General features: G+C 42.4%; 1 protein-coding gene across 1 annotated transcript in view; it reads right to left on the reverse strand.

Moving 5' to 3' along the window:
- STX8 (syntaxin 8) overlaps positions 1 to 22851 on the reverse strand; it is a 75008-nt gene that overhangs the window by 6331 nt on the left and 45826 nt on the right. The window contains exon 7 of the mRNA XM_083429799.1: positions 14447 to 14548. Within this exon, the coding sequence (XP_083285925.1) occupies positions 14447 to 14548 (102 nt within the window). The remainder of the gene's footprint in view (positions 1 to 14446; positions 14549 to 22851) is intronic.

A 22851-nucleotide genomic window follows, 5' to 3' on the forward strand; every position in this document is an offset into this window, starting at 1 on the left:
CACAGAGGAATGAAGAGGAGGAAGTGTGCCTTTTGACAGTGATGGCAGACAAAGGGCTGCAGCAACAGGAAGAAGCACATGAAGGCCTGATGGCTCGCCTGCTCATTCGCTCAGCCGGGTTCCCCACTAGGACCCTGGGCTTTCCTCAGCTTGTTGCTTGTGCATGTGAACGAGCTAAGAAGCAAGCAGGTGGGTGGTGGCAGTGACAGGGGAGCAGGGAAAGACCACTAAGCTGCCTGCTCATTTGCTCACTGCGACGATTTTCTCACTCTTTCCACCTGCTCTCGTTGTGCTGCAGTTCACATGGCCGCCAAGAGGCAAACTGCTGCAGCATGATTACCTTTTTCTTACAAACACGTTCTATAGTAAGATAAGACAATAACTAAAGAGATGCACAGTTTGGTTACCTCCCTACCCTCAATAATGCAGAAGCATGCTGAGATAGCAGCCAGGAAGCACTGAGATGCAAGTGCTGCTTGTATTAACTAGCATCCTCAACTGGGAGCATATCATGATTTTCCCGTCATGGAAGCCCTTTCCTGAGCCACAACAATTGCTCAAATTGGAACAGCGAGTACCTCCAGTTGTGAGTTCAGCAACAGCCACTTGAGCATGCTCTCAACGAAGCTACTGGAACCTGGTCTCTATTCCCCCCACACACCAACAAAAAAACCACCCACCCACAAATGTAGCATAAGCTGTGGGTTAAACCACTGAGCCTAGGACTTGCCGATCAGAAGGTTGGCAGTTCAAATCTCCGCGACGGGATGAGCTCCCATTGTTCAGTCCCTGCTCCTGCCAACCTAGCAGTTTGAAAGCACGTCAAGTGCAAGTAGATAAATAGGAACCGCTCCGGAGGGAAGGTAAACGGTGTTTCTGTGCACTGCTCTGGTTCGCCAGAAGCGGCTTAGTCATGCTGGCCACATGACCCGGAAGCTGTACGCCAGCTCCCTCGGCCAGAAAAGCAAGATGAGTGCCGCAACCCCAGAGTTGTCTGCGACTGGACCTAATAGTCAGGGGTGCCTTTACCTTTTACAGAATATACATTTTCTCTAGAATTATTGTCGTCTTCACGCACAACATACGAGCAGGCACGTAGACATTCCAGCAAAAGAAAAAGTGAGCCCTGACTCAGGCAACTACATCAGCACAACAAAAAGAAAGGATATTTTGGGAGAAATACACTGGCTGGGGTTTTTTTCCATGTTAATGCAAAAAAGGTCTATACCCAAATATAAGGGTATATTGAAAATATTAGATCCTTATGGGTCTTGTGGTCCCTGGAATACTTCTGCATTCTTGATCACAGTATGACAATGAAACTGATTTCTCTTTAATGTATTCAGTTATTGGAAGACTAAAAATATCCCCTAGGCCTGGTACTGCTCTGTTCTCTTTTACCAAGACACATCTTCATCCTAATATGTTGCATTTCAAAGACAGCAATAAACATTTCAGTATGGGTTACCCAGTCCCCAGGCTCATATTCTCTATTTCCATCATAGCCCTGTTATCACAAATGAAAAACTCTTAGCTCCACTGCCATCATAAATCAGTTTTTGAGAAATTAAGCATGAAAAATTCCAGCTACATAATTTTTCATCTTGAAGAGAACAAACCTATGAAGCAAACAGATTTTGTGTGATGGATTAATGCACACATCCCATGGGAAATGCAGATATTAAATAATATATTAAGAATTCCACTAACACACACACTTGGAGTTTATGCTCTGCCTGATAATACATATTCACTCTTCAAGACAGAAGCTAAGGTATTATATAAAGCAAGAGAACACAAGTGCATCATCTAACCTTCAGTATTTATATTCCTAAACCCTCAAGCAACTCGAGCCGTCCTATAGCTAGGAGGATATACATTTCTTTTCCAGTCCTGCGACTATTGGTGAACCCTTGTCCATCAGTTCCAACACAAGCCTAATGCAAGAGAGGCAAGGGACTCCAGCATCTCTGACTGAATACTTGGCAATGAGAATCAAACAGACTGGGATGCATTCCCCTCCACCCTCAAAGCACACAAGTGAGATTTTGCTGAAGTATCCAAACTGATTTGTTTCATGCAGCATTCCTTCACTTTTCATTTCATCAGGGCTGAAAGAATGCACAGATCATGCCAACTTGGCTTCAAGAGCCATAGAGCTCAATCTAGCCAATATGAGCTCGCACCTTATCTTTATTAAGTTTTAATTGCATCAGGCATTGCTGGCATTCTGTCTTCATACCATAAAACAAAAAATGGGGTCCCTCTGTCACCCCTTCCCAGCTCACATCACGAGTATGATCTCACACCTCTCTGACTCATTTTACAGGTAGATGACTTAAGACCAAATATATTCTACTCTGTGTCGCACCCCTGCAGCCCTACTGGAGAACCACCAATACATGCCTAACTTTCTAAAGTGAAGCCCCATTAGCACCTTTTGCTGTGCTTGTCTTCAAGGCTCATTGCTGAAACTTTGGCGGTAGCAGCACAAGCCTCCTGTGACCTGTTACTAGATCATCAATCCATGTTAAGGAATCACCGATCTATAAACTGGGTAACAATGCAATTTAGAGACATCTGGAACTCCAAGAACACACCACAATTTTATTAGGAAAAAAAGGGATACAAATGATACACTCAGCCGCAGTTGCCTGCGTCATTCCTTTAAGCTTGCAAATTTGATCGCAGTTGCCTAACAGCTTGTAACAGCTGTTACAAGTCTACTGCCAGAATTGCTCCATGCTCATGTTGCACACCTGAATGGAGTGTCTCGAAATAATTCACCTTAAATTGGTTTCCAGAATACCTAAGTAACTCAAACCAGTGCTAGTTCTGTAGATTATGATGTGGCCCAGGGTGCACCATCCTGTAATGTTCCTGGAAACTGGGATGATTTTTAAGCATTTAAGTTCTATGTAAAGTTTTCAGACATCGTGATTATGTGCAGTCTAATAAATCTGCTGAAGATATTAACACTTCTTTGGCTGCTTTTCGCATGAAAATGCAGGAATTATTTTACCATTTGACGGCAAATACAATGCTTCTAACCATGATTCTAAACTTAAATGAACAGCGCAAACCTAAAGCACAGCATTGTACAATAGTTATGGAGTAGCATATATTTGGTTTACCTGTAAAATGAGTCCTGTGGGTATGTGTATCTCCTACATACACAGGTAGGCATTTTTACATGCAGTGAGTTGGACTTTTGTGTGACATGATCAATTACCACCTAAAGGTCACTCAGCTTGCTGGTAACTCTCCACAGTGGTTATGCAGATGTTTAAAAAGTTAAACAAGAGTATCTCCCAGTTAATTTCCCCCAAGAGAAAACCCTGATGTACTTATCCATACTCTTCCTGCAAATCCATCAGCCTTAGAACATGGCGAACACTTTCCCTCAGATCAGAGAATAGTTATTAACATGTTGTCTCTTGAAATTCGCTGTAAGGCCCATTACTGCACTTAAATGAAGGGTGTTTTTCAAGCTCTCTTTCTCACTTAACCTACCAGTAAACATGGGAAACCATTAGTTCAAGCTGCCACAATTAACTCTCAGCTTTCCCTTCAAAGGCTTGGAGAGTCTGAAGCTACTTATCATGCAAACAGCCTAGGAGCCTCTTTCTCCTTGTGAGGCAACAGGAGGGGAAAACTACTGAGTTAAGTAGATTATTGGGGAAGGAGTCACACTCAGCTGCCCTATGAGATGATTAGACCCTGGGAAATGCAGACTCCAAATCTCCTGCTCCTGACAGTGAACATTCATCAACTGCATTTGGATAATCTGCTATCAAGAACCTTTAAAGAAGCTTCCAATACTCTTCTACCAATGGTATGGCAGGTGGAAAAGAACACACTTATTTGTGCAAAAGAAAGCTTCATCGCTAGCTGCTGCAAAAACAGCCTTTTCAAAAATGCAGATGCATCTCTGGCTAAATCACTCTGATAGATCATGCCCACTAAAGACACACATACATACCCTGGCAAGAATGGGTGCTTAGAAAAAACTCTGCGGCTGTCTTGACACCAGGTTACACTGCCTGATTTTACCAGTTCTTTCCTCCTTATAATTCAGTCTTGAACATTATCAGCCACAAACTGGAGCCCAAATATTCTCCTCCCTTTCCTGATTTTATAATTTTCAACAGTCCTCAGTAGCTTTGGTTATCAAATTCATTTAAGAGAGAAAATAAGGGAAGAGTGTTGCCTCTTTCCTCTCAGCCTACTTCCTTCCTTACACACACTTTTCTCTTTGGTATGTTAAGCGTGCATGAGAATTACCTGTGGCTGAATAAATGATGAGCCTCTTTATAGGTTTACATGCACAGAAGGAAGCTTGAAGCATAGCATGATGTGAAAATAGCCCACTACTCATGTGCTATTCAGCAGAAACTGTTTTACAGGAAGAGTTCAACAAAATGAAAGGAGATTATCCATGAGAAAGTAGATAGGAACAGAAAGTGCTCAGATAAAGTTACTGAGAGGAAACCAACACAACCAACCCTAAGCTACTTCCTCAGTCCTTTGGTACAAACTGCTAAGGACAAGCGCTGCTGGAGTCCAAAAAGGGAGCCTTGCCTGATCAACAACAAAAGATAAGCAAAAGACTTCCACAAGTAGATCATATAGTTGTTATAAAACAGCCACAAGAGTGCAAACTGATTATTTAAACTTGCAATTGAACTTTCCATACCTCATTCATTCACGAACATCCACTCGTGGGTTATCCCCTTTTTGCAGATATAGAGAAAGAAGGCCAAGAGGTAGTGACTTGCCGAAGGGCTTCCGGTGTCCAACATTTAATCCACTGAACCACCTTGTTCAGTGATGTTGAATGAGCTAGCTTATGAGGGGAAGGGATTTAAACACAGTGAGATGTAAGCAACCAAACCCTAAAGTAGGAAGCTGCTATTACTCGTACAATTTAAGCAAAGCCAATCTCAGTTCTGCATTGAAAAATCCTTAAAGAAGGATTTGCTCTGCTCTGCAGTAACTGAGGACAGAAAGATGCTCATATGGATTCAACAAGAATAGATGGAAGAAAATATGTAGAACATGTATGTATTAAAACTTTGAAAAACATTAGAAGTAGTAGTAGTAATGAACCCCAAGGTCCCAAGTCGTACTCCAATACCTCTCTCAACCCTCAACTACAACTGCCATCATTCCTGATCACTGGTCCTGCTAGCTAGGAATGATGGGAGTTGTAGTCCAACAACATCTGGGGACCCAAGGTTGAGGGAGGCTGCTATAAAGTATAAGGGATTTTGTTTGGGGCACTCACCCTTAGTTTTAACTAGGGTTGCCTCAGTTAATCAGAAGTCTGACTGTTTCTCTCCCCAAAAGAACTTTAACTGCAACTCATTCCAAATGCAACTCATTGTGGAAACTGCATGGCAGCAAATTAAACCTATGAATTCACCTCATAAACCAGAATCCAAAATGACTGTACGTTAATTTGAATCTCTGCCTGATCCCGTTGTTTTCTCCCTGCCCTACAAATGGCAATAAGTTCTAGAAAATGTTAATCCATGTGCACATATTTTTCTCTTTCCTGTGTGCACAAGTATCAGCAGAGAGAATGAAGGGCTACAGCAACTCAGCTTGAGAGTAAACTTAGAAACTCCAACCCCCGATGTTCTATTTTTAATATTGCTATGAAAGAACAAAATTTCTCAATACGAACGCCTCCACTAAATGCCTCCCTCTCTTTGGAAAAAGAAATATACAGAGTAGGAAACTCTCCTTAAGATCCAAACACGTGGAATACTTTAATATGGCATGTGTTTATTGAGATACCTGTGACTTAGCCATGCAGGCTAACCACCATGAATTGTTCTTAAAAAGCAAGCATGTAACAAGTGGAATTTTAAAATATGCAGGTAGCGTCTCATACCTCATCATACAAGTAAAGTTTTGCATAAGCTAAGCTTCCAGGCATGTTCACACAGAGCATATTATACAAATCAAATTCTTAAGATAATTCAAGTATGAGTGATGACCCGCCCCCCCCCCCCCCGCCCCAGCACCAGGAAGGTCTTACCTTCCAATAAGAGTTGCAGCAGCTAATACTGAGTGTAAGTGAAAAAAGCACCCATGGCCACTAGGGACATTTCTAGGTTAGGTATCTGATCTTCTAAGTGAGTATGAATGGAAGGAAGCACTGCATCTTCAGTCTTGTCTACCTTCTGCTTAAAGTCTATTCCACCTTATCTAACCACAAGAGCTTTTAGATGCTGATTCACAAGTGGATCTCCACTCCCCAAAACAGAAACAAGAATGGTGGGGAAAGAGACTGAACAGCTGTTAATAATACCCTCTTATACCAGTCAGAAAGGAAGCAGAATCACCTCAACCCCGCAATATGATGATGCTACTGTCAAATGGCATCAGCAGGTATAGTAGCAACAGCTGAGATTGTCCACTACAAGCAGAGAAGTCTCTGGGCCCAAATCTGGCCTAAAGCCAGAATGAAACAGATTTAAAACTACCAGTCTCATGTAGGAATGCACAGAGTTAGACTCTCTCTATCGTTGTGCCCCATGAATGGCAAGTTAAGAGCATGGTCCAAGTTTCTTCTCAGTTGCTTTTCTAGCAGAGACATCACCCCTACCTCGAGGGTAGCCAACCTGGTCCCTCTAGATGTTATGGACTGCAACTCATCAACCACAGAGAGCATTGCCAATGACGCAGGGTGGGGAGGGGAACACAGCGGCTGCTCCTGACCTACCTCATCCAATCATGTTCACAGCCTATGGGATAGAGGATAGAGAGTCCTTCAAGTGCCTATCCAGGCCACCTCACTATTCACCTGTTCGACTTCTCTCCCCTAAACACAGTTACAACTACCAAGACCTCTGATGAACTGAGAGGCAAAGGTCACTTCTATAGGCATTAATCCTCATGCAAATGAATAGAAAGACCTGACCTTACAGCTTATCTAAAACCATAACCAGGAGTTTAGGTTTTTGCTGAAAATGGAAGGCCAGCCATTAAGCTTTGGACAACACTCTCAAAGTGCTAGGATTTCTCCTGTGAAAAGCCAAAATAACAATGAATCTTTTTTTGTTAATCATTAAAGTATTAAAAATAAATCTGACTCCTCTAGAAGGGAACATCATAGGTTATCAATTGTATACCTGGACTCATACCCAGATATTAATATCTGGGTATGAAACCCCAGATATAGTCCCACATACAGAAATGGACCCAGTGTTGACTCCTTGAGGAAAAGTGTTTGCCCTTTGTGGTTTAGCCTCTGACCTTCCTTAAGGCTAAACAATCATCCGCTGGAAAGTGTTACAAAACCTCTTCTACCTCCCACTGGCTTTTTATTTATACACACACACGCACACATATATAAAGGTTGGTTACTCTCCGGTTCCTAAGAAAGACTCCCTCCAGCTCCTCTCGCTTTCTCTTGGGGATGTGGGCTCACTTCTCCGAACAAGAGGATGACCTCCAGCAACATGGGGCCTGCACTTGCTACTGTCTTCAGTTTGGCAACCCAACACAAAGGCAGTGGGCCTGGTATATACAATTTTGGGGCCAAGCTCCCTATTCACAGAAACAGGCTCCCCAAGAGACAAAGCCTGCAAGATTCTTAATTAAGTCTAAGTGAAAGACGGCCTAACCACATCCTGCTCACATCTTCTGAGTACCTTCATTCTGGACTTCAAACAGCCACAGAACACTGCCCATCAAGCACGCCAAGGCATTCACAGCCAGCAACAAACAATCCCCCCCCCCTTTAAAATATAGAAAGCCTAGTCTTCGGCACTGCCTCTTCAGCCTGCTCTCTTTTGCTGCTGATTTTAGACATGTCTCTGGTTTGTAAAACAGGAAACAAAGGGACTTCTTGTGTGTCAGAAGCCCTCCAGAGGGTCTGCATTTCATTCCTCCCTCTCCAGGCAGTGTCTGGAGAGCTCTTTAGCCCATTTCGTCTCATTAACATTTCCATGAAGGATCAAAGAATATATTAAAAAAATATCTAAGTATTAAGTACAATTCCTGCTAGGGAAGCCGCATAAACAGATACGTTTAAGAAACCTGTGCAAATTCCTTTGCCTGACCCATTTCTTTATTAGATAATTGTCTCTTCGCAAGAACAACAACAGCTTTTCTTTCCATTGAGCTGCCCTTTCTACAAATCCTGTGAAAATCTTGATAAATACATTCCATTGAACACCCCCCTCCCCAAAACCAGCAAACAATTTCTGTTTTCCAAGCTTCGCTGTGATAATGTCCCTTGCAAACAGAAACCAATTATTCCCTGGCAGTAAGTCACCCGCAGTATGAATTGCTGTAATTTTGCCCCTTTTAGCAGCTGCTCAGGGTGGGCTGAGAGGTGGCTGTGGTAATGAAGCACGGATGAATACTAAAGAAGCACTGAGGCATGGCATCCTGTGGAGCAGCAGTGTTTAATTTTTCCTAAAGTACTTTCTTGCTCCAGGAAGCAAATCAATGAGATTTATGTGTCAGAAAGGGAGCTTTCTACTGTATATTTGCATTCACAATCCCAACCAGAATACGAATTTCTATGCACCTGACTAGCTTGTAAAAAACTTTCACCTTATGTTTTAAAAGTGCTAACACACCCCTCCCCCTCCCTCTCCACAATTCTTTGCTTTCTCATTAGAAATGCCCAGCAACATCCGCCAGACAAAGGCACTGCAAACAAAGTGTATGGAAAGGAGTGAGAGGGGGAGAAATTAGGGAAAACAAAAAAAAAAGAAAAGAAAAGAAAAGAAAGACGTGCAGAGGAATTCCTTTTTTCACTGATCTGTGGAATACATTAATATCCCAAACTGTTGGCACAGACTCGAACGCTCAGATGGGTGACAATGCAAGCAATGACTCTGAGTCTGGGATCTTCAAATAAACCTCCGCTGCTGTCATGGCCACCGGGAAAGAGGCTGAGGGCAATATTCGCTGACCTTCATTTCGTTGTTTCACCAGACCTAACTGCTGGACCTTTGTTTGCCTGTTACTAGGAGTTCCTCTTTCAAAAATGTCAGCATTTCCTAGACGATACAAGAGCCAGTTTATTAGGTAAATAAACCCACCCTAAAGCAGTCTCTCCTGCTCCACGATGAGAATCCACGGAGAGCAGAGACAAGGAGCAAATCTGAACCCTCGAAATGAAGGGAGAGAGAGACCGCAGAAATTTGGAGAGCATTTCAAAGGCAAATATGAAAAGGCCATCAAATGTTATATTGAGCCATCAAGGAATACGACTGGGAAGACTGAAAACTGCAACAGAGAAGACCTTTCGAGTAACCAGGGATTTGTGTGGCTTATGGCACTTTCCATGAAACACATATGCACCGCAGAGGTCTCTGGCCCAGACTCCACAGACTAGGATGAATACAGGGAAATGATGCGTGTCCCTTATTTCCAAACATTACAGTCCCATGTACAGGACAGGCATCACAGATCCACAATGTCACTCACCACTGTTTTGGCAATCAATTACTTTGCAGTTATATTTCTCTAGTGAAAGCGGCGGCGGGGGGGGGGGGGCAATTTATTCCACCCTTCCTTCTTTTTGAGGACTCCAAAGGGAGGATAGTTAGCTGAACACCATCTACAGCAGCAATGAGACAGTGAAATCCACCACACAACACTGTGGATTCAGATGCTTTCCTCAAGACTGGCCTCCTCATTTATTTGAAAAATAAATTTTTCACTTTCATTTTATTTGAAAAAATGGTCAATGCCTCGGCCCCAGATCATAGCCCAACAGTTGGATGAAGAGCAAACTTGAGCTGGTCCCTCTCCTCTACTACACAAACAGGCCCTCAGCATGAATGGCCAACTGCACAAACTATTGGTTTATGTGACTGTCGCGCCATTTTCTTGAAGTTCAGAAATGCTACAGATCAGTCCCGCATGTGATCAGGCACTCATGAGGAAGGGCCAGTTCACACTGCACATGGTTTCATGTGGTGGAGGGAAAGATGTGTGCACTGCTCCTAATGGCTCTCTCAGTTTTGTTTCAGATATGAAAACAAAGAAGGAGGGAAAGGAAAAACAGCAGCAGCAACAGACTGGCTGGATATGCGAAATCTTTCAGGTGGAACAAGGTATGTTAACCAAGGTATCTTTAACTGAGAAAAAGCACCCTGGATGTCCTTGCTTTTAGGAATGAAATACTATGAATCCTTATCATCTCTATTCTGGAGGCTGACGTGCACCTTAAGATTGCCCTTATAAGGGGGAAAGTCTTTATCCTGGACCTTTCCACCATCCTTCTACTATCTGCACCCTATATTTCTGCTGCCTAGCATCTGCTTTTGCAGATGCTTGGGTATATCTTTCTGGTGAAGGGAATTAAAGAGCTTCAACAAAACGCATGCAGAATCAAGAAAGCGGGCCACATATGATTTTCACCCAGCTCCCACAAAACAAAACAAACTAAGTCATGATCTCAACAGAACCTCAGCACGATAGCCAATTGTATTTTCCCCCCTCTGTTTTTAAAGGAAAATTAAACAACCACCTAAAATCACAGGGAAGCCTCCACCGACTTGCAGGATGTGCTATAAAATAAACAGCAGGCGTCAAATTCTGATTATCACATTTCTGCACTTTTTCCAGAAATATCAAGCAGTGATTTAACTCCTGGACATGTATCCTTGGAAACCAAACTATAAGCAGCTGCCCCTGGATGTTCACACAATGCCAGGTTTCCCCTCTTTGTATTCAAATATAACTAATTACTTGGCCTTTGAAATGATAGATGGTTGAGGGGGCGTCCCGGGGACGCACCCCAGCCCTCCAATGGCAGAGCCAGATTGCCGGGTCTAGCAACAGCTGCTCCAAATCCCCCACGAGGTGAGAGCAGGCACCAGAGAGGCTCTATTTGAACAGCTGCATATGCAAATGTAATTAACTAGGTGTTGCTGGCCTCTTCCGCTCACCCAGCCTGCATAGGCATGCTAGACCCCCCTTACCCATTGCTTTAAGGTGAAAGGCTGGGGGGGGGGGGCACACAACAGCATTTTCTCACTAGACATGCCAAATCCTCTTCTGAGTTTCAAGAAAGAGTAAATAACAAGGATATAATTATGAGTATCAGATCCAAACTGCCTACCAGAGTAGCTCACAATCCTGCGTCTTATCACTCTAAATTTTTAGATTTCTGCTCTTGGAAGCCTAACGAGACAAAATATTAACTAAGCTTGGGGTTTATTTTTCTTTGGGGAGACTGTGGGAGTTGGAAGGATTTTACTGTCCAGACTATTTCTTTCTGAATGCTTTCACCATGGACTTCTGCCAAGTGACAAAGAGGTTGCTCAGTGATTAAAGCATTGGGATAGAATTCCAGAGATACAGGTTTAATGATAGCCATGCCATGGGGCTGTTTGGGTGACCTTGGCAAGTCAAGCAATTTATCCTTTACTCCACTTCACCAGAGGAGAATGGGAAAAGGAGAGAGCGCATCTGATGGTGGTGGGAGGCGAGCATATTAGGATCTGTGATGCTCTTGACAAGATATAAAGAAGAAAAAAATATGTATGAAACGATGCTGTCTTGTGAGCATCCACTGCTGCTTAGGGTCTTGAACTCTGCAAATCATAGCATGCTGGGCACAATTATCTGAGCTTCTGATTAACATGCCACAGCAGTTGAAGTCCTCAAAAAGCACAAACATTTTGACAGGCATAAGGGGATGATATATGAGCGCAGCAGTCCCAGCGTCTGAATCTGAAATAAATGACAGCTCAGCAGTTACAGGGCCCCATTGCAGCCAAAGGCCACTGTTGGTCACCATCCAGACAAGTTATCTCTATGTCTCAGGGCCAAATTAGACTGATCTTAACTTCATGAATGAAATTAATGCACATTTTTATTATGTAAATAGCAGCTGAAATAAGAACCCACCTCCCATCTTACAAAAAGAAGTTACTATGTTTTTACGCCCCTTCTCCAAACTTGGTCCATTGCTCTGCTATCGGTATGAGGTGTCACACACACTTCATGGCATAAGATCTGCCAACATCACAAACCAAATGGTAGTAACATCATGGAAAGTGATTCCAAATACCCAGATAGCTGGGCTTAGGGAACATGAAAAGGAGCAAAGAGAAAAATGGAACAGCTCATAAACCAGGGAAAGAAGTTGTTTCAGGGAAATCATCTTTTGGTTCAGACCCAAGGCAATTGTCCGTGCAGTTATTGGAAAGAACGCTGGCACAATCTTCTGGCAAACCGGCCACAGGAAAGGCTGACTTCATGTCACACTGAACTAAGCTCCCCGCAATACTAAAAATAAAGCGGATGGAACTTTCACTCGTCAAAATATATATACTTTGCATCAGCTGAACAAACCTGATTACTTGCAGCCCTGAATTTATCAAGCCAATTGACTTTCTGAGAAAAATAGCCAAAGAATGTGGGTACTGCTCCAGAATGATGAATAAGGTGAGAGCTGGGGGCATACTCCTACTTTCTAGGGACATTCTTTTAGGATGTCATCCACATTTTAAAAACCCCGCAGATTTATTTAAAGTTTGCAGCAAAGTCTGAGGAACACCGTAAAAAAATAATACTCCTGTGAGAAGTTAATACAGTGCAGCGCATACCGATTTAGGTGATAGAAATTAAAGCCATGATTTTTGTTCTCCCCTAAAGACACCATAAAAACTAAAAGCAAAGAGACATCTCGCTGCGATGCCACCTTGTGGAACAGAAGAAAATGGGAGGTTTTAATACAACCCATTCCTATATCTTACCATTCATATGCATTTCTAGTGAGCTGGAAGAACTGGCGGGGAAAGAGGGGAAAGCGTGGAGGATAGACTAAGTCATCTTTAATTGTCTTTGGAAATATCAGATGAAATATACCTTTGTTCTCTGACTCTTAGCATTTCATAGAGCCAGGTTGCTAGGTAAAATCGAATCAATCTGAAAAGCAACTGCCATCTGCTTGATGATGGGGAAAAAGTATCACTAGCCTACACTATATGATTTCATGACTAGATATGGGTGCAAATCCCTGCTTTCAGATTCAGAACTCAACTACACAGCAATCTGTAGGGGTTTAATATCAAATGGCTGACTACCACCAGGCCTAAGATGTTAATGCTAATAATGCTAGCACAAACTGTATGCTTCTGAAGCTCCCCCCGCCCCCGGTACCATGGTAAAGTTGCTAATAAATAACAACGACAACATTTATAGCAACATCTAAAGCCAGGAGATCAGACATTTTCCATCATCATCCCCTCCTCCCTGCAGAGCCATCATGAACCACCACTATCTTAACCAAGTATATTATGTTTATCAAATATTAATTTCCATTTACTGTCCGCGGCATTGAAGTCTTTTCTGCCAGACAGAAGGAGGGATACAAATACTTCCAACAAACACAGGATTATTCTTTCTAAGTGCAGTTGAAGAGTCTAACTTGATGGCCTTCCTTCTTTTTTTGCTTAAGTCATTTAAGAGACATTCAGTATTAAGACATTCAGTAAATTAAGTGCACTGTGAACACAAAACTCAACAATAAAGATCAAGGATTCCCCTGCCCCACACAATTGGTTTTACATCTAAGTCTTTTGAAATTTAACACATGCAGTTATCTGAAACATCAAGGAATCGTAGAAGAGTATTCAGTTGTGTTTTATCAGCCCAACCAGTGTTTCATACCGTTTTGCACTAAACCAGGGTTTCCAAATTTGGGTCCCCAGCTGTTTTTGCACTACAATTCCCATCATCCCAGTGGTCAGGGATGATGGGAATTGTAGTGCAAAAACAGCTTGGGGCCCAAGTTTGGGAAACCCTGCACTAAACCAACGTATTATATGGAAACAAAATGGTGCTAAATATCCTATACCTATCATGTGCCAAGAAAATAAAGATTTAAAATTATGTACACACGTGGCTTAACTGGCAACATACAGTTTATTACAGGCATAGGCAAACTCCGGCCCTCCAGATGTTTGGGACTATAATTCCCATCATCCCTAGCTAACACGACCAGTGGTCAGGGATGATGGGAATTGTAGTCCCAAACATCTGGCAGGCCGGAGTTTACCTATGCCTGGTTTATTATGTTTGACAATATGGAAAGTGCAATAGTAGAAACACAAATTGCAACATTGGTGGCCTTCACATAAGAGAACTCTCTGCTTTGTAGGGTATCTGTAGGCATAGACATTTTACCAAATGGAATCACTTCTACAAATAACTCCCCTTCTCTATATGAGGATACTAATTTTACTCCTCTTCTAGCATGTCTTCTTTTCTCTCCTCACTCTCTTTCTCAAAAGCAGTAGCTGCTTAAACCGTGCTTAATTAACTGCCATTAACCATTACAAGATGACAGTGAAAAATAATTTAGACTGCTTCAGGCCAATAATTAGAAGCTACAAAATGGCAGCTTTTTTTAAAAAAAAATTATTTAAAAAGTAGACTTTTAAGTCAAACCATATCTTACCACAAGAAGATGATTTTCTGTCCACTGTCATTACACGCTTGGTTTGGTTGCGCAGCTTGTTGTCGGTATTTTCTACTAAATTGGTGATATCGTCGATGATTTCTATTAAAAAAGAGATATCATTATATAGTATTAATATCCAGGTTTTCCACCATCACACCCAAACAAATGCAATGTTATCATTTTATGGCACCCTTCCAGCAACCAAGAGCTCTGCAGCTTTGATGTAACTTATTGGCATGGCAGCCCTCTGAGGAAGGTTAGACAGATGGCTGTTTTAAATGTGACAGAAGCCAAGCAGAAGCCACCCAAAAGCATCACGGTAGGTGTAGCCCATGTAGATGCTGCACTTAGCTAGCATAACGGATTAAGAACGTGCAGACACATCTGTTCCTTGGCCCATGGTTAGTAGTTAGAACAAAATGCTTTATAAATTTAGACCAGAAGAAGGGTGAAAATTTTATCTGGGCTGTTTGGAGTGGCTGCACAGAACCTCCACTTTTGCAATGGGCAAGGATCACCCCAAAGCTACCTGCAAATGACCAGAGATTAGAAACTGGCCCCACACATTCAGCCCTCATGCTACTTGCACTGCACTCTATTGCCCCACAGATTTTGTCCAAACCTGCAAATGGAAAATATTTGCACCTTTGCATATTGGTATAAATACAATTTCTAAGGCTCAGTTATAATTGAGAATAAAAACTGAAGCATGATCCTGTTTAAACAGCTTCCTTATAGAATATCTCTCTTACAGTTGTGCTTCTTCTCACCAATATTCCATTTTTCAGCACAAATAATGACAGCATGACTATAAGAAAGCGCTAACTGCACTTTGGCATTTTAAAAAAACATTGCTTATTTGTTTCCAGCTGAGATTCAAGGTGCAGGTATTGATATATGTGAATAGCAAACTCCACTCTCCAAATCTGGATTCACATGTATTCCCCCAAAATGGGGGGTGCAGGGGAGTGGGAGAGACTGAGCATGTTCAGTGGACACAGAATGCTGGCTGACTGCCGAAGGAAGGCAGGGGGCAGAATGGAACATTGTAGGGAAGAGGGATAAAGTGAAATGAGAGGGGAAAGAAGGAACAGCTGCCTGGCACTCCACACTTAGCACAGGTCCCACTTGCACTGAGAAGCATAAGAACATAAAAATATGTATAGAAAGAGGTTAACATTCCAGTTTCTTCAGAGATGGCATATCCAGGTGAAGAGATCATAGATAACGGCAGAGAAAAGCATCTCCTAAGGATGCCATACATCCACTGAAAACTCATCAGGTTCACAAGGGTGACTCTGTATAAAACAGCTCCTTACAGAATGGGTGGTTTCCATCACAGACCTCGCAGTGGATTCAGAGTGAAAAAACAAGGAAAATTATTAAGCAGTACAAAAATTAGCAAGCTGCCAACATCCGAGTGAAGTTTCAACATGTTGTCTTCCAGTTGCAAGCCTCCTGCTCTTGGATATTAGGTCAACGTTTTAGTAAATTCAATCCCGTCTTCACATATACAGTCAGTGTGGCAGGGGTGAGGCCAACTGACAGGTGGTAGGTTATGAAGTAATTTATGAGAAAAAGTTTCTACTAGTACCTTTGCTCAGTTCGAACGATGAAAATTCAAAACTGATGACTTTCACAAGTTACACAGTCACATTAAAGTAGTTTTTAAAACAAAAAAATAGTGTCACTGTCTTTGAATTATGTTTTTCTGGCTTCTGGAGCACAAAGCAGAAAACTGTTTCCAGAAAGAACAACTGCCAAGTGTATAAATTGACCATGCCCCACTTTGAGTCCATTTACATTCAATAAAAAAGAGGAATTGTACAGCATTTTCTTGAGCAACCACAGTAGTTTCAAGGCCTCATTGCTTAAACCACCCCTGTAGTTTGTACATTATAAACACTTCACTTTATAAACAGTTACATCTATGGGGATGGTTTACATTTGGAATACCAACCTTACAAATGATATTGTACTTTATTGTATTTCAGTAGCCAAGAGTGTGAGCTGTGAGTTGCCTGCTAATCTCAACCACAAATTCACTAGATAATCTTGGGCAAGCTAACATTCTTCTCGGTGTTAAGCCCTACCATCAGTAATAGAGAGGGGAAATACTGCTGTACCTTACAGGGGTGTAGCAAGGACTGCTGAGATTATGTGAAGTGTACTGAATTCCTGAAGTGTTCCATGTATACTATACATTGTATAGGAAAGCTGGCATTCATGGCAAGGCGCCACTGTGGTTTCCAGGTAGACCAAGCCTGGAAGTCCATAATCTTTATGAGCCCAAAATATGCAGTCTGTGTGAGGCACCGATCAGGAACCCAGGACATTACAAAATGTTAAGAAAAAGGAAAATAAACAGCCTTCCCTTCCATCACTCTTCTTTAACATGAATTCACCAGGAAAGAATTTGGAGGGGGAAATGGGTAGAGAGGGAAAGAGAACTCTGTGAAATTCAGGGCAGATGGGCAATGAAGAAGGAAAACTGGAAACTGCTCAGCTTAAGAAAATAACATTTTTGTTCTGTAGCAAGTAAAATGCTCCTTCTCTCCACCCCCACGGGAGAAGGAAGATTTACTTGGTTACATCCCATCCTGAATCAGAGTTTCTGTCTGTATGCTACTCAGGTGTGCCCTCTCCCAAGAGGCTTGAGAGTTTTTATACTTCTGAACCACACACAGAGTCCCAAGCATGGCGGGATTCCTATAGCACTCAGAAGAAAAGCAGGCTGCTTGCCATATAACCTCCTCGTATTTGTACTAATTGATTTTCTGATTTATTTAAAATATGTAAAAGCCTTACTTGGATTTGGCAGCTGCCTTAAAGAACAGGCTTCACAGTTCCTGCCCACTGAGTAAGCCAAATACAATCTGCACTTGCAAAATGAAGAGGGGAATGGATTTAGCAGCAGTGCTAGGTACAATCGCATCTTAGCTACAGATTAATAAGACTACAGGAGAGCAGGATTTCCTTTATTTCAGTTCCACCCAGCCTTTCTGCCATGTGTGAGGTTCCAAGCCAGGCTTTTATTCGAACTTGATGATGTTACAGCGTGACGCCAGGCTGCCACTGCACACTGGGTGCCACGACCACTGCCTTACCTCTTGTACTCTAGCGTCATGGTGGTGACTGGACCGGGGCCTGTACCGTGGTGGGAACTGGATCAGGGCCTTGTGGCAGAGGCAGAAGCCCAGGTCCAGTGGCTGTGCAAGAGTGCAAGAGGTAAGGCAGTGGCGGTGGCACCCAGTGTGCAGTGGCAGCTGCGGAGGAGGCAGAGGTGAAGGCTGGGCACCCACAGGCACACATAACTAACATTTTGTGGGAGCCCAGGCACCCAGAGAGATGGCGCCTATGATTTAAGTGCAGGCAAACACACATTGTTCCAAAGGGAAGGAATGATAGTGGGCAAAGGCAGGGCAAGGCAGCGCCCTCAGAACTAGACATAACAGGTAACCGAAGCAAAGAATGCCACTGTTCCCATCTTCTTCTTCTACTGCTGCTGCCACCTCCTGCAAGTAAAAGTTATTGCCCCAGAACCTCAGAAACCACCCTTTGACATAACATGGGGGGGGGGTGAAATTAGTCACTCTTCTGGAGTTCTGTATGGAGGAGGCGGAGGACCATGTTCAACATGTCCTTCTACCATCTGGCTGGCATGCTGTATCAGGGTTGGGTGAGCCTCTCATTGCTTCTGCAGAACCCTTTAAGTTTTCTCCATCTGGAGATGGCAGCAGCTGTGGAGGAACAGCTACATCTAGGTCCCACATATGATTTGCTGCTATGCATACTGAGCTGCGGGAGGTGGCAGCAGAAGTAGAAGAAGATGGGCACTGATGACAAACAGGAACATAATAGCAAGTCTGGTGAGGAACTAGGATATTCTTGTTTGAGAAAACCGTCACAGATTTCCTTCCTCTCACCTGTAATGTTAGCCAATTCTAATGGACTGATTTGATTTTTGTTGTGTGGCTAAAGTGCATTATTCTCATTATTAGAAACTGCCTCTGTTTCATGAAGAATGGACTATAAATTATAAAAAGAAATGAATAAATGTCCTGGAAGAGCAAGAAGATGCCATCTATGATGGAAAATGATGGGGGGGGGGGAAATATTTTTAAAAGTCAGGCAGTTAGAGATGTGAATTTGCCCAGAGGGAGGCAAGACTGAGGGAGAGATACCTGAGAGACAAAAAGATCACATGAGACAAGCAGAGAGTATGTATAGAGGCAGGTGTGGGAAACCTTTGACCATCCACATATTGTTTGACCAAATCTCCCTTCAGTCTTGACCATGCTGGCTGGAGGGCTGTTGGGCATTGTAGTTCAGCAGGTTCCCCATCCTAATATAGACAAATTGCAGGTCTGGGTGATGTGGACTGAGAAACAGATGAGCATGTGAAAGAGATTAAGATTACATTAGTACCAGGGGTTCATTGTACTAGTATAGTGGCAAGAGAAGAACACCCCACACCTACCATTTTGGTTATGATGGAGTACACAAATAAATTGGCTGGCAAACCAATGAGTGACAATGCAGCCAGCCTCTGCATGGATGGCATTGGCTAGCTTGAATCAGGATGCCTGGAAGCCTCCCAGTAGCTTCCTCGCTCAAATCCCTTATATTTATTCTGGAGGTACACCGTGTAAAACCCAGCTTCTCCAAATAGATCTATATCAACAGAGTAATGTATATCTGTAAAATATACACCACAAAATTAGTCATGGGACATGGCAAATGTATGTATACTGGAACCGGGTTGAAGAAAAACATCTCAAAACCTGAAGCCCAGAACATTTCATATCATACCAAGAACATTACAGTATGACGAAGCTTAATCTGGAGGCAACCCAGTCTCCATAGCCACTGCCACCATCCAAGGGAGCACCTTAGAGTGAAATGCCAAGGAAATGAATAACGCAAAACACCTGGCTACACACTTCAAAACAACGCAACACTATGCTCAACAGAAGAAAGCAAACATTGTGTATCATGCCAGTGATGAAAAAGATTGTGGCCAATGTGCACATGCGAAGCAGAGCGCTTTAATACTGAGCACCAAATGGAATCTAAAGCCCAAAGAAAAATTTAAAACCCAAAGCAAATGAAAGCCATAAATTCTCATCTATGCCCAAATAATGGGAAAGTTTCATAAATGTCTAAGAGAAAGCAACCTATAAGCAGCCCTTTACACAAGAGCTAGTCTCAAATAATAACAAACGGAAGCAAGTTGTGCTGATATAAACTTTGCTTTCCTCACAATGGTCTTGACATCATGAGAACGACCTTGCTAGATTAGGCCAAAGGCCCACCTGGCTCAGCATCCAACATGAGTGCAACAGCTCTCTCCCCCATTGTGATTCCCAGCAACTGGTATTCAGAGGCATACTGTCTCTGACAGTGGAGGGGTAGAACATCTTGGTAATGGCTAAGTTTCCTCTTTTCAAGTCAAATGTGTGTGTTAGGTTTTCTTGGCAACTGTCCATTTACATATATATTGAATTTGATAGCACTATGGTCCCTATTCCCAGTCTGCTCAACAACATTTAATCATGCACCAGATCCCAAGAACTGCTTAAGATTAAGCCCAGGGTTATTGCCCTTCTGGTAGCCTCCGTGACCAACTATTCTAGGGCACAGTCATTTAGGGTATCTTGAAATTTTATCTTTTCTTCATGACTGGAGCACATATGCACTCAGTCTGTGTGAGGGTAATTGAAGTCACCTGTTACTACAACATTTCCTCTTTTGAATGTCTCCTTGATTTTATTCTCCATCTGACTATTTACTAAATTTAGCAAATAATAAAATGTTTGTGGAAAGGGGGTTGTTCATTTGTTTTTGTTCTTGTTTCCATTATGTATTTTGTGTTCTCCTTTTGTATTTTTTTGTTGTGAACCACCCTAGGATTTTTGGTATACAAATCTACAAATGAATGAATGAATGAACGAATACCGCCCTGAACATTTTGTTCAACTACATCTCAGCTAAAGCATCCATGACAGATGGCCATCCAACCTCTGCTTAAAAACCTCCACCTCCCATCAACCCTGGCTAGTACAGTCAATGGTCAGGAGTGATGGGAACTGAAGTACAGTAACATATCGAAGGCCACAGGTTCTCTACCCTGAAACTAAAGAAATTATTTATATTTGCAAAATTATTCCAGAGAATGAAGAAAGAATAACTACAGCAATAATCATCACTTAGAATGAGTACCTGGTGGAAAGATTAGTGGGGCAAGAACTGAGCTCAGAATACATGAATATTAACTGGAGCCCTTGCTCTCCAACACGCACCAGGGATTTTCTTTTCCAGCTGCTTATTTTGTTTTATTCAAACAAAACACACAAGCATTAATTTTAGTTGTATTTAATTGAATAATTTCCCAGGAGAATAGTTCAGGAGAGTTTTAGAGCAGCTTGTTTCCAAAACCCATTACTGACTGGCATATACCACAGCATCTGCGTGCCAACCAAAATAGGATGCTTTAATGTTACTGGAACTACTTTCGTTCCAGATGTGTTGAGAACTCCTGGTGATATAATGCAGGCAATAGCTGTATTTACACAAGGTAGTATTTTGAGTATCCTTTTCCAGTTATCTTGGGTAAGATAACAGACCCCTTAATTGGAAGCATTTGAATATAAAGCGAGGTCACTTGTTTCTCCCCCTCATTCTTAAAGTTTTCCTTGCTTTGCTGTTCATTAAAATTGAATGTGAGGCAGACCAACAGTTAGCAAAGCAACAGATCATAAAAACATGAACATCTGCAATCTGAAAGACCTTAACAAGAAACATTGCATGGGCCACTCCAACTCATGGGGGCAAAATGTTGTGGTCGTGTCACCTTATGTAACTCCTCAAAGCAAATGAGCCAAATTAGACATCTCTGCACATTATTATTTTTTAAATGCAAATAGGAAAGGCTAGTTGATAATGATCACAATTTGTATTGGGAGGGAACTCCCCCCCCCCCCGGCTGTCACCCTGGATCCAATGGAGAATTGCTTTCCAATGCAAATAGCAGCTTCAGCAAAATGGTTATCATGAATGCAGTGGAGGAATAGGTTAAATTTCACATCCTTGCCTTCCATGATCCCGAAAATATACAGGAAGCCCCCCTCAGGTGATATTTTAATTTCTAAAATGTACTTATTAAATGAAAAGATGCATGCAACGTAACATCTGGTTTGGCCCTTAGATGTTCAACAGAAGCAGAATTAGGACTGCAGTGGTGCAGTTTTGGTACTTGATTAGGGTTTAGGGTAAATCAGAACACAACTTGACCAAAGTGGCTTTCCAACATGCTAGGTCAGGTCACATTGCCTTCTAGGCAACCTTCAGGGGGGCATATGCCAATGCTGGGCAGGACCAGAAACCAAAGTGAACAGAACAATAAATGTCAAGCTTGCCTTTGTACAATAGACTTATCTTTTATGCACATTCCTCTCTATTCCCATCCAGGCAAGCAAGCTGCATTATCAGGGATATGTTCTAATCTAGTCAGACATACATACTTGAGGAGGATGCAAAGCAGGGCCAGTGAAGGGTGTGGCAGGGGTAATATACCTAAGAGGAGTGGTGAATATAAGCACTGTTTATGTTGTTACACAGAAGGTTTTACATTAAGGAAGAGGCTTGGAAAGAGATGGGGAAGCCGGACAGGAGTTGCATGAAATTCAAAGGCTGCCTCCTTAAAGGACCTTGGTGGTTTTTAGCACACAAATACATTCTGTGACTGGCAGAGTTGAAAGCAATTACCCTCTCAAGATCTAACTAGATGGGGCTTTAAGCACATGATGTAAGAAGGTGCTTGGACTGGTCACATCTTGTCTACAAAAAAGGAAAAAGTAGTGGAAGATGTTGCCCGGGATGAGGGCTAACAATTTGGGGCATTCTCCTGCTGATAACTTCCTTCTCCCCAACTGTTATTTTCCCACATTTTTAGAAGTTATGGGTAAGAGCATTTTCAGAGGGTATTGTTTTTGGCAGGAAAACAGCATGGGAGAAGAAGTAAGCCATCTTCCCACCACTTCATGGCCCTGATAAGGACCTTTTTGCAAACAGAGAGGCATGGCTAGTCTGAGCACAGTTTAAAACCATGTGTTTAAAGTCATGTCCAGTTTGAGCCTCAATAATTTGTTTATGGGCAGCAGCCATCATCCTGGTGCCATTCTCCTTCCAGCTGAAAAGTTAAACCGAACCAATGGCCTGAGTACTGTCAGTCTCTGGTTCCTGCCATCTATTTCAAGCAATTGTACACATTTGTAATGAAGCTGCAGCCTGTTTTCTTTCCAGCTCTGTGTGCATCGTTTCTCCGTTCCACTCTGTTCCCACTGTGGGCACACAAATCAAAATACAGACAAATACAAACAGCAGCTGCAACAAAAGTAATT

This window comes from Podarcis tiliguerta, assembly GCF_965153285.1.
Source record: "Podarcis tiliguerta genome assembly, chromosome: 2".
In the NCBI taxonomy this organism is placed as follows: domain Eukaryota; kingdom Metazoa; phylum Chordata; class Lepidosauria; order Squamata; family Lacertidae; genus Podarcis; species Podarcis tiliguerta.